The 13,068-nt window shown below is 26.3% G+C and overlaps 3 protein-coding genes across 3 annotated transcripts; 2 read left to right on the top strand and 1 right to left on the bottom strand.

Moving 5' to 3' along the window:
* Positions 1-214: 214 nt before the first annotated feature.
* Positions 215-1,133, top strand: PmUG01_02019600 (thrombospondin related sporozoite protein, putative; the record flags this gene model as incomplete). Its single annotated transcript, XM_029008671.1, has 3 exons — positions 215-272; positions 430-484; positions 761-1,133. 3 exons carry the CDS (start codon positions 215-217, stop codon positions 1,131-1,133), a joined length of 486 nt encoding a protein of 161 aa, XP_028860208.1.
* A 3,905-nt stretch (positions 1,134-5,038) lies between these two features.
* On the top strand, positions 5,039-7,965 carry PmUG01_02019500 (conserved Plasmodium protein, unknown function; the record flags this gene model as incomplete). The annotated part of the gene is made up of 2 exons (XM_029008670.1): positions 5,039-6,122; positions 6,365-7,965. 2 exons carry the CDS (start codon positions 5,039-5,041, stop codon positions 7,963-7,965), a joined length of 2,685 nt encoding a protein of 894 aa, XP_028860207.1.
* Positions 7,966-10,139: 2,174 nt separating this feature from the next.
* On the bottom strand, positions 10,140-11,639 carry PmUG01_02019400 (StAR-related lipid transfer protein, putative; the record flags this gene model as incomplete). Its single annotated transcript, XM_029008669.1, has 1 exon — positions 10,140-11,639. One exon carries the CDS (start codon positions 11,637-11,639, stop codon positions 10,140-10,142), a length of 1,500 nt encoding a protein of 499 aa, XP_028860206.1.
* Positions 11,640-13,068: the final 1,429 nt, after the last annotated feature.

The raw sequence follows: 13,068 nt of genomic DNA, 5'->3' as shown, positions 1-13,068 counted from the left end.
TGCGTAATCCGCCCTTTGTTAAAAAGTAAAATATAAAACAAAACATAGACACATGTTACATACATATAAATTAAATATACGTAACAAAATTCCTTTTTTTTTTTCCTATTTTTAATATAATTAAAAGACGTAAAGATTTTACTACATTTTAAAATTTTGTTTTGACTTGGCCTTTTTTTTTACACATTTAAAACTTATCTCACCATAATTCAAAATGATGATAAACATATCAAGATACTTTTTTTTATTATATATAATCAAATCGCACCTTAGTAATACTATATTTTATTATCAAAAAGCGAAAATGGAGAACACTTTCATATTTTACAGAATGCCCTCCGCATGATGTATTTTGATACACACACGAATATACATACATATATATATATATGTGTAAATATATATGTTTTTTTCTTTTTTTATTAACAGATTTTTATCTCGGGCTCAGTAATCATTTTTCAGAACAAAATGTTGAAGCACACAAGTAATTTTAACTTTTTTTTTTTTTTTTTTTTCGAAGCCCACAAAAGTAAATCACTGTGTCGATATACTGCTAATTATTTTTCTAGCAAAGGGGGAAAAATATGCTTTCGGGCTTGTCAAAAATTGTCTACAAAAATGATTGAAAAATGAGCAGTACAAGTGTGCACGTATGTACATATATATATATATATATACATATACATACATATGTGTATGCGTACATTATTTGCACAACATAAAAACATACTGCTTTAAATTTTTCAATTAACTTTTACAGACTACTACATAGTAACCAGTCCGTTTTAAAAAATAGAATATTAAAAGAAGTTAATCGGGATCATTGCAATTCGTGGTCTGAGTGGTCTGCTTGCTCAAAAACATGTGATGTTGGAGTAAAAATGAGAGTACGAACTAGTTCAAAGAAGGAAAATTCTGCAGACTGTTCTAAGCTTACCGAAACGTCTATTTGTTTTCTGGAAGCTTGTCCCTATTCTGCTACTCAGAAAGAACGTGATATAAACGAAATGAGACAAAATGAGAAAAAAAGAGCTTTGATAAAATATCTGATAATTTTTAGTATCTTTTCAGGAGTTAGTATACTGTTACTGTTAATTTGCACAGTTGTGTCAATAAAAAAAAAAATTATATAACTTGTTTCACGCTAATAAGGAAAATATAATATCAGAAAAATGAAAGAAAATGAAGGAAAAAAAAAAAAAAAATTAAGCAAAATAAAAAGATGAAACAAAATAAAAATTCAAAATTGCAGCATTGTGCTGCTTCTCCAATTAGCATATTTTTATATTTTTTTTTTTAGTGAATAACCATATTTTTGTTACACTTACCATTTCAATATATTTTTGAATGCAGTATATATATATATATATGTATATTTTTTCTTTTTTTAATAATTTAAAAATTATAAGTTTAATAAAATTATGAAGTTGCGACATCTTTCAATTACGGAGTTAACTCTATGACTGTTTCTTTTAATAAAATAAAATAAAGAGGTATTTTCGTTGAAGGAGGACAAACTTGGTGTTTCATTAAATAGTTTTTTTGTTTTCCTTAATATACTTATAAAAGATATATTTCCGACTTTTATTCCTCATTAATATAGTCTTGTATGCACACTTGTAAGTATACATACGTACATATATATGTACGAGGAATAATCAATAAGATGCTCGCTTAATCTACATCGAACGCTTTTTACTTAGGAAAAAACGTCTTTTTCAAAAATTGGAAGTTTAGAAAATATAAAAATGTCAGACTGATTATATTCATTTTTAATTACATACATCCGAATTTTGTCTGTGTGTTAGAATATTCAATATATTCACAAGAAAAAAAAAAAAAAAAAAGAGATTTTTTTTTTCTCTACACATTTTCTAATATTGAATTTTTTTTTTTTTTTTTAACAGCTCAGATGAATATTTCGCACGACATTATTAAACAATTAAAAAATCTTATGCAGCAAAAGTTATGTGTAAATGTGCGTGTAAATATGTGTATGCACGTGTGGGTAAATTTTTGTGCAAATCTATATGTACGTAAGCATATATTTATATGCTTAGATAATTATGTAGTTGGCTATTCATGTATGCTCGTTCTTTATTAAAAAAAAAAAAAAAAAGTTTATAAAGCGCACAACATGTTTTACGATTGCAACTCACAAGTGCATTCATACTTTGTTTTCAATTTCCTGAGGAAAGATCTATTCTTATACTTCATTTTAAATTTCTTTTTATTATTTAAATTGAGAATTTTATTTATACAATTTTTTTCTTTTTAACATAACCTAGTCATATATTTTTTCTTCTTTTTTCTCTTTTATATGATAAAGTTGTACATTTTTTCTTCTTTTTACCTTTTTGCATGATATAGTCAGACATTTTCTCTTCTCTTTTTTATATTTTCCTTTTTTACATAACCTAGTAATATATTTTCCTTTTTTACATGACCTAGCAATATATTTTCCTTTTTTACATAACCTAGTAATATATTTTCCTTTTTTACATAACCTAGTAATATATTTTCCTTTTTTACATAACCTAGTAATATATTTTCCTTTTTTACATAACCTAGTAATGTATTTTCCTTTTCTTTTGTCTATCTTCTTTAATATACTTCAAATCAACTCATAAGAAAGGAAAAACATAACAAACGAAAGAAAAAAAAAAAAAAAAAAATAGGTCCTCTGAATCGCATGGCATAAGAACAAATTTATGCATTTTATAAGAGGCTAAAAAATACTTAAATTTATAAGAAAACTTAGTATAATATATACCTTAATTATTACGTATTGGAATGTATGTACATACATATATATATATATATATACACACATACATACATATATACATACATACATATATACGTACATACATATATACATACATACATATATACATACATTTCGCAGATATATATGCAAAATGTATCACATTTATGTTTACTTAACATGATTCGTTCAAACATAAATTATATGTAAAAAGTGAAAAAAAGAAAGATAATATTTACGTACTCTTTTTTGTTTATGTTGATTTTTCTTATTTCCATTTTAAAAATTTTCAGCTGCGTATAAAAGTTTAAACAAATGATGTGAATTGTTCTTTTAGTTATTGCAATAAGAATTTTTGCAAGTAAGCATTAAGTAGCTTCACTTAAAGTGTTAAATATATATACATACACGTACATACATTTAATACACATACGTACACATATAATACCCATATACTTATAATACACAAATATATTTTATTTAATGAAAAAAAAATATATATATTTTTTTTAAAAAGTATTTTCGATAAAATGGAAAATTTTATTAAAGGGAATTAATGTTATGTGTTGAAAAATAGTTACATAGACTTCATCTAAATTGGCTATTTGAAACTCAAAATTAAGTAGAGCGACAAAGAATTATTTAATTTTAAAGTATTATTTTGTTGTATGGTCATTAGTTTATTTTTAAATAAAATATATTTTTTTCTTTTTTTTTTTTCTGTTTATATAAATATGTTTTCGTAAAAAATATATATTTATGCAAATAATAAATATGTTTACACAAATAATGCATTTTACGTAAATAACACATGTTGGTGTAAAAAATGTGTTAATGGATAAGATGGGGGAGAGTAAAATAAATAAAAATTAAGTATTAATATAAGATAATATAATACATAAAATATTAAATAATATAATACGCATAATGTAAGATAATATAACGCATATAATGTAAGATAATATAACGCATATAATGTAAGATAATATAATATAATATAATTAATACAATGCAATATACTGTAATATAATGTACGATAAAAAAAATAAAATAATGCATATTACATACCCACTGATGAGGACAATTTTAAATAATTTTCAGAAAAATAAAAAATATTATGATATATAATATATTATATAACATATATACACTTGTACTCTCCTTAATTTTGAGGGAATTTTCGTTTGTTGTTTACATGCAGAAATAAAGTTGTAAATAGTTTTTATAATTGCGTGGTGTAAAAGCCTTCAAAAACATATTTTGTTTTTGTTTTTTTTTTGAACTTTTTTTTGTCTTTATAATTTCGTCATTTTGTCATTTTGTCATTTTGTCCCTTTGTCATTTGGTAATTTCGTTATTTCTATATTTTGTCTTTTTTCATTTCATTTTATTTTATTTTTTTGTTTTCGATGTTAGATTATTACGACAAATTTTTAAGTTCATGTATGAATTGTGTTCTTTTAAGAAGATCATAAATAAAATTAATATAATTATTGTAGTGTGCAAAATTGTTAAAAACATGGAGACACTTTTCGGGATATTTGTAACTTTTTATTTTTTTATTCCATATGAACATATGTTATATTCTTAATAAATATAGCAATTTTTCAAGGAAGAGAATTTGCAAGAGTGCATATATATATATATATATGTATATGCGCATAATTAAATATATATGTGTGTATATATATAAGTGTATAATTAAATAAATAAATACTACCTGAGTATAAATGTGTACATGTATTATGTTTATATTTGTACGCATGCATATATATGCTTACTCATATATGTACATAAATTTTTTTCATGAATAAAGTGGAAACAAAATGAACGTGGTTTTTGTTGCCAAAAAATAAAAATTTTAACGCATACATTTTAAGACAACACTATCTTGCTTTTTTTTGTTTATTACTCTCCCTTATTGTATGAGCATTCTTCTACGTACACTTAACTTGTCTTGAGTTTATTTGCTTCAGGAGTTCCCATGCATGCATGAATATATATATAAACGCTTACATATATAAATGCTTACATATATAAATGCTTACATATATAAACGCTTACATATATAAATGCTTACATATATAAACGCTTACATATATAAACGCTTACATATATAAACGCTTACATATATAAATGCTTACATATATTCTTACATATATTCTTACATATATTCTTACATATATATATATGGGAGTTTATATGTGTGTAGACATTCCGTTTTACTTTATTTTTTTCCTCCTTACTCGGTCTTATGGTCTTGTATGAAAAATGGGGGATAATTACGAGTTAGGAATATACATCAAAAAAACGGAATTAATAAAGGAACAATTAAATAAATTAAATCATATTATAGGTAGCGAATTTGGCTACTTTTGTAGTGGTAATAAAAATGAAACTTTTCCATCAAATGATTCAAATAAATTTTCTAAGAGTATATTGAATATATTTTATACATCATGGAGGATGGAAGATTTTTCTAAATTTAACTTAAGGAGTGTAATGAACATACTGAAAAGAAACCAATATGTCGTAACGTGTGTATATTTCCTTGCAATTTTTACTTGTGTCTACTTTTCTACCTTGTTTTTGTATACTAAGTGCTTTAGAAGAATCTTAAAAATATTTGCCTGTAGAATATGTAAAAAGGAGGATGAAGGGGAAGTAAGAAAAGAAAGCGGGATGGAATATGGGGTAGGAAATGGGATAGGAAATGGGGTAGGAAATGGGATAGGAAATGGGATAGGAAATGGAGTAGGAAATGGGATAGGAAATGGAGTAGAAAATGGGACAGGAAATGGAGTAGAAAATGGGATAGGAAATGGAGTAGAAAATGGAGTAGAAAATCGGATAGGAAATGGAGTAGGAAATGGAGTAGAAAATGGGATAGAAAATGGAGTAGAAAATGGGATAGGAAATGGAGTAGGAAATGGGATAGGAAATGAAGCACTAAATGAAGAACGTCATGAAGGACGATACGAACATGGAAGAGAAAAACCTAGAGATGAAAAGAAAGATGGTATTAAAAATTTGAAAAAAAGAATGTCCAGTATTATATCTTATTCATTTTTGTGTATTTTGTTATGTTTCCTTGTTTTCTTGGGTTCCTGGTTCATATACCGTTTTTTGAAAACGAAGAATGGTATTCACATGAATATCTGTAGTGTATCTAAAAGTATAGAGAATGTTTTGGTCGACAGATGCTCTAATAATGCAAAAGTAGACGAAGTTTGTTATTCTGTAGAAACCATTTTAAATGAAGTAGTAATCATTGTAGAAAAATATCAAAATGTGAAAGACCAAATTAGGCAAGATATACACCTCGATGAGGAAAATTCTATCCCCTTCTTCTCAGGTATCCACTGCAATGCGCACACACTGGTGTCGATTTGATTTCTTATATGTGTACCTCCATGTATATATCTCGTTCCCGCGTTTCTACATGTTGTCACTGCTTCTGCATTTTTTATCATCTTTGTAAACTTTTTTACATTTGCAAAAGTGTTTACCGTTGTAAACTCTGTTACAATTGTCAGCTTAGTCAACTTACCTTTTTTTTTTTTTTTTTTTTTTTTTTTTTGTGCCATTTAATTTTAGACTACATAAAATTCTTTAACAACATAAAAAGATTACGAACGAACATTCATAACAACAACAAGGCGCTAGAGGAAGGTTACTATCACTCCTACCCTGTACTAATGAGGATAAAAGAAGTGCTAGATAGTATAATAACACAAGGAGATGGATATTTGCAGAATACACAGATGACAATAAAACATGGGAAGAACGTAATTAAAGCAGCTATCACTAATGTTGACATGAGTATAGAACAATCGTTAAAAGAAAATATAGATAAGATAACAACAAAATTTGAGTTAGTTAATAAATCAGTATACGATATTACACGTAAATATAAAATTAAAGATAATATACGTAAATATACATTAACATTGTTAATCGCAAAGTTTATCTTATTATTACCTCCAGTACTTATATTAATAGGACTATTTCTCTTTATTTTTTATTTAATAAAAGGGAATATATCAAACAGTAATCATTTTTTCTTAGATCTATTTGGAGTATTTAGTGCTTACTTTGGATTTCTTACAATCGTAACTCTCTTAATGGGCACGGTAATACTAAGCGTATCCATCATAGGAGGGACAACATGTGTAATATCAGAACGAGTATTAAAAAATGAATTAAATTTTGAGGTTTTTACTGATACATTACTTGAGTATTGCTTAAAAAATAAAAAATCTTCAATAATAGAAGAAAATTTAGCTACTAATATTCTAAACAAAATTAATTCTTTTGATATAAATGAAATAGAAAATAGAATAATGGAATATGGCACTTTCTTTACAAGAATTAAGCAAACTTTTAATAAAAATACTAGTAGTTTTTTGGATTACTTATGGGTAATAGTTGTCAAAAAGGATAATAATCAATATTTAGATAATATAAAATTAATATCTCTTAAAAAATCTTTACTAGTAACAGGTGTTACAAGGGATAATGTTCGCTTTGGGGTTTGGAGTCTCTGGGGTATAAATGAATATATTAGTCATTTGAACAGGTACTTTTTTAATGATAACTATGCATTATGTTTTGAAGATACTACATGTGAAAAAAATATAAATAAATATAATATTTGCTATAAGTCTAGCATAAATGATCTGAAATATATCAATCTACGTAATAAATTAAACAATGATGTGCTAAAAAACGACTTAGATAACGTTGTTAATATATTTATAAAGAAAGCTAAAATTCTAAAGGAAAAAATATTCGATCTAAGCGATTTAGACAATACTGTAACAAAAAAGATTGGATGGGATGAATACACACCAAAGGATAAAGATAAAGCACAAAGTAGTTCTATAATACGAAAATATTTAGTTAATTCTGTTGATAGTATAAACTTTGCTGATATATTAAATATATTTGCAAAAATTAAGAATGGATTCAATTCGTTAAAAGAATTAATTATTACTACTGTTGAATCCTTAATAAAAAATATGAGTTGCAACAGAGTTGTTAATGAGTTAAATAGAATCAGACAGAATTATTGTGATCAAGTTGTCTTAAATGCTACACTTTTGTCAATCTCGTTAATTGCCTTTTCCACCATCTCCTTTTTGCTGTGGTACTTTTTCCTCTTTTGCTGGCTCTATTACCAATTAAAGGCCATCTGACATAGCACCCACGGGTGGGAGTAGAAATACAGGTAAGTAGCAGTAAGTACAGGTAGTGATACTACAAGTGCTCGCACACATGGAAAAGCAGAAATAAAACAATAAAAAGGGCAAAATAAGCACAATGAAGCAAAATAAGCATAATGCAGCAAAATAAGCATAATGCAGCATAATGAAGTATAACGAAGTATAATGAAGTATAACGAAGTATAATGAAGTATAACGAAGTATAATGAAGTATAACGAAGTATAATGAAGTATAACGAAGTATAATGAAGTATAGTGTGTTATATAAAGTGATCAAAGGGAGTTACACCTACATTTGTAATTAAATTTAGTTATCCATTAGATTATTTTTTAGCCATTAGGATGCTTGCGCAAAATGGGGGGGGAGAGAGGGAAGAGAATATCAGGAGCTGAAGAGATTGAGGAGGCAGTATAAGGAAACCACAATAGTAGAACAAGTAAGATAAAGCAGAATATTAATAAATAAATTAAAATGAGTCAAAATGTGCAAAAGGAACGTTATTAGTAGCAGCGCCTATAATAACCCCTTTCAACCCAAGACAGTTAACACCTAGCGGAATATTTGTTACTGCTTGCTTAACCAAGGGGTTATTTCAGGTGCTACTACTGTTACGATTATTTACATATTATTGTCAACGATATTAGTACTAAAACTTAATAATATATGTTAATTACACATTTGTTTTATGTATGTATATATATATATATATATATATATGTACATACTAGTTGTAAATTTTTTTTTTTTTTTTGGGGATTATTGTCTTAACAAAAATTATTAACAACTGCGCACACCTTTTAATGATTTCGCATTCACCATTCTGACTTAATCCGTTTTATTTACTCTTGTTTTGTTTGCTTAAATTCTTTTTACCATTTTGTTTTTGTTTTTATGTCTTAACGCATTTCGCCATTTTTATGTTTTACCATTTTGTTTGCTTCTCCATTTTCACACTTTCGCTTTTTCCCTTTAAAATGCACAAGTAGTGTTTCCTTTCATATTCTTAAAATGCTTTTTTATATATGCATATATATTAACTCTTTTAATCGTTTTTCCTTAAGAATAAATGTCCTGACACGGTCAGGTTTTATTTTCAACAAAGTTGAAATATTTCTATATTTGCACACATATGGTCTCCAAATATTCCTGCAGACATACGTGTGTACACAATTTTCATGAGTCACAGCCAGACTCAGTTTTACTTCTTAACCATGCACATCATCATCATTCTTCTGTGTTATTTTGTTGTAACAAATTTATTTCAAGTTAATTATTTTTTCTTAAATATTCGTCAATTTTCGTAAATTTTCTTAAAATATCTTAAAAAATTAAAAATGATGAAGGAGAAGTGGTTACACAATACAAAGGATAAAATTTTTAAAATTGTAAATATGATAACACGAGAAAAGGAAAAGGAAGAGGAAGAGGAAGAAGCGGGTGAAGAAGTGGAGGAAGAAGTGGAGGAAGAAGTGGGGGAAAAAGTGGAGGAAGAAGTGGAGGAAGAAGTGGAGGAAGAAGTGGAGGAAGACGTGAAAGAAGTAGAGCAAGAAGAGAAGAAGACATAGGGGGGGGAAAAAAAAATAAGATAAAATAAAATAAAAGACAAATATCCTTAAAAATAAATGAAAAAGAACAAATTAAAAATAAGTAAAAAAGGAAAAAGTCATAAAATGTACTGGGGCATATTGCTGCATATATTGTCAAATGTACACTGTTACATATGATGTCACACAGTGTTATCATAAAATATGTCGCATCGTGTTATATATATATATATATATACTTATACACATATGTACATATCCATACACATATGTATACATATACATACACACATATACACATATATATATACATTTATATGTGTATATATTTTTTTTTTTTGTTCATGATTTTTTTGCTTTTTTTTAAGAAAATTGTTGGTTCCTTTAAGGAAAACAAAAATTTGTAAAAATGATAGGACACGGCATTTGGATGTCTCGCACAAATATACTTTAAACATGGCTATGAACAGTCCATGGTTGCACTCTTATAATATGCAATATAAGACATGATAATATGGGTGTTTATACTGCACATCGAGAGTGTTCGCGTTTGTTTGTGTTTAAACTGCATGTAGTGCTCGTGTATGTATACGAATGCGAAATTAAAACATACTGGTTATGAAGACATATATTTTCTTGAACAAACTTACATTTGCTGTCCATACAAAAGTAAATGGATCAATGAATATTATCCTTAAAATGGAGGCTCCCCCACTAGATGCTTTATCTAACTGTGCACTTTTGCTATTTGCTTGTGCAGCATTAAGTTCATTTATAACTTCTCCTTCCTTTAATTCAAAGGGAAGAGGATTTTTCTTTATTTCCTCTTCGGTAAAGTTCATACCTTTTTCAGTCATGGCTTTTGATGAGTTATATAAACTGTAAACTAAGCTTGGGAATATTTGATTAAGAATATTATTCTGTAAAAATTTTGGTATATTTACATCATAATAAAGTGATATAACATAATCTAATCCCTTTTCATATGAATTTTTACTTTTTGGATAAATACAAAAAAAATTTTCATAATTCGAAATTCTTGTATAACTACTATTATTTAAAAAGGTATCATTAACTGATTTATTTGCAATTAATAACATATTCTCTTCTTCATTATAATTTTGATAAACTTCATATATAGTATCATGACTTTTAAAAGGCCATGGCAAACCATTAACTAAATACATATATTTCCTATTTCCTTTCGGTGCCTCACTTTCATTTGGTAAAATTAATTTACTAGCATTAATTTTTTCGTTAATATTATATTTCTCTAATATAGATGGTTCTGTTATATTTAAATAATTCAATATATATATATTTTTATTCCATTTTTTAATTGTATCCACATTATTTAAAGCATAACTCATACCATAAAGAGACACATCATTTAAGGTACCGTAACCAATTAAATCGTATCTTGTTTCTGATTTATCATCTAATAAATTTTTATATAATGTAACTTCTGGTGACTTATGAAATATTTCACAATTGTCGTATGAAAATTGATTACTACGTATTTTTTTACAAATATCTAAGTAACGTTTTCTTGTTTTTTCAGTTATCAATGGACTTTCTCTTTCTGGAAGAGTTTTTTCACCTACTCCAGGTGAAATAACCTCAGGTTGTGCTTGTAACAATGGTTGACCATATGCATCCTTCTGTACATGTTCATTTTGCAAGTCTGTCTTTGTAGCTCCACCAAAACGCCCTTCTGTTTGTTCATTTAAAATTCGAAAATGCCCTCTTATGTTTTGAGAAAATAATACACTATAATTATTTCTAAAAAGAGAATTCTTATTTTTTACTCCACCGTTAACATACCTGCTACAGGAGCCCTTTTCTGGGAAATGGCACCTTCCCAGCGCCGGGTTGTCCCTACAGCTGTCACTACCATCACTGCTCATATCATTTCCAAAAAGGGCATTAACGAAAGGTAGTTTTTTTATGTACAAATGCGACAATATTAAGGATAAATCATTGTGCTGAAATTTCGCCCTGTCTGTGATATTTTTCAGTTTGTATTTGCCATCATGGCACAAATATTCAAAAAGTGCCAATAAAAATGTTAATACGATATATTTATTTTTTTTTAAAATCATTTTCACAACAGTAGTGTACACAAGAAAATGTGCATCTTTTTTTTTCACTATATGTTGTCTGATTTGCTTTATTTTATTCGCTTTATTATTTTGCTTTATTTTGTACTCTTTAGTTTCTTTTTCTTTACTGGCGAGTGGCAAACACAAAAAAAATAAAACAAAGGAGAGCAGGAGAAAGAAAAAAGAAAAAAAAAAAAGGCAAATAAAAGAAGCAAAATAAAAAGGGAAAACGAAAAATAAAAAAAACGAAAAATAAAAAAAACGAAAAATAAAAAAAACGAAAAATAAAAAAAACGAAAAATAGAAAAAATGAAAAATAGAAAAAATGAAAAATAGAAAAAATGAAAAATAGAAAAAATGAAAAATTGAAAAAATAGAAAAAATGAAAAATAGAAAAATAGAAAAATTGAAAAATAGAAAAATTGAAAAATAGAAAAATTGAAAAATAGAAAAATTGAAAAATAGAAAAATTGAAAAATAGAAAAATTGAAAAATAGAAAAATTGAAAAATAGAAAAAATGAAAAATAGAAAAAATGAAAAATTGAAAAATAGAAAAAATGAAAAATAGAAAAAATGAAAAGTAGAAAAAATAATAAAATAAAAAAATTAAAAAAATAAAAAAAGGTAACAGAAAACGAAATGGAAAAAGCTAAAAAAGTTATGACACTAAAATATAATAAAAATAAAATACAAATGTTCCAAAAAAATAGAGAATTAAACTAGTTTTTTAAAAAAATTAACGACGCTTTATTCCACATTTGCCAGGGGTGTGTTGAACGTGTAACTTTCCGTGCAAAATGTAATACATATACGTATATATACACATGTATATACAAACATATATATACACACATATATATACACACATATATATACACACATATATATACACACATATATACACATATACATATAAGTATATATTTTGGTGTGTACATTCAGTGTTTGCTATACAGAGCTGCCAATTTATATATGGTACTTACATGAATATGCTGTTTTTTACTTTTACACGCTGTGCAGTCATTATTTTAAAACGAGCAAATATTACAACCAAGTGTTTCTTTAGCCTTTTTCCCTTAATGTTTTTCGTTCAAATTTTACTTTGCAATTCTTTAATTTAACAAGTACGTACGATTAAACTAGTAAAATATGGAAAAAAAAAAAAAAATAATAAAATAAATATATATACAAAAATAAGCAAATATATTAAAAATGTTAAATGTTGTAAATATGGTTAAATATATTAAATACGGTTAAATATATTAAAAATATGTTAAATATATGTAAATATATATATTACACATATAAATATATATATGTATATAAACGTTCTGTATATTATGCATATGCAAATGTACGATGTACACGTGAAAAACATATAGTGCGTGCGCAATGCATGCGTACAAAGTACGTGGAAATTTTTTAAAA

The sequence above is a fragment of the Plasmodium malariae genome (assembly GCF_900090045.1).
Source record: "Plasmodium malariae genome assembly, chromosome: 2".
NCBI classification, from domain to species: domain Eukaryota; phylum Apicomplexa; class Aconoidasida; order Haemosporida; family Plasmodiidae; genus Plasmodium; species Plasmodium malariae.
Note: the sequence above shows the minus strand (reverse complement) of the source record. Positions and strands in the feature narration are given on the sequence as shown.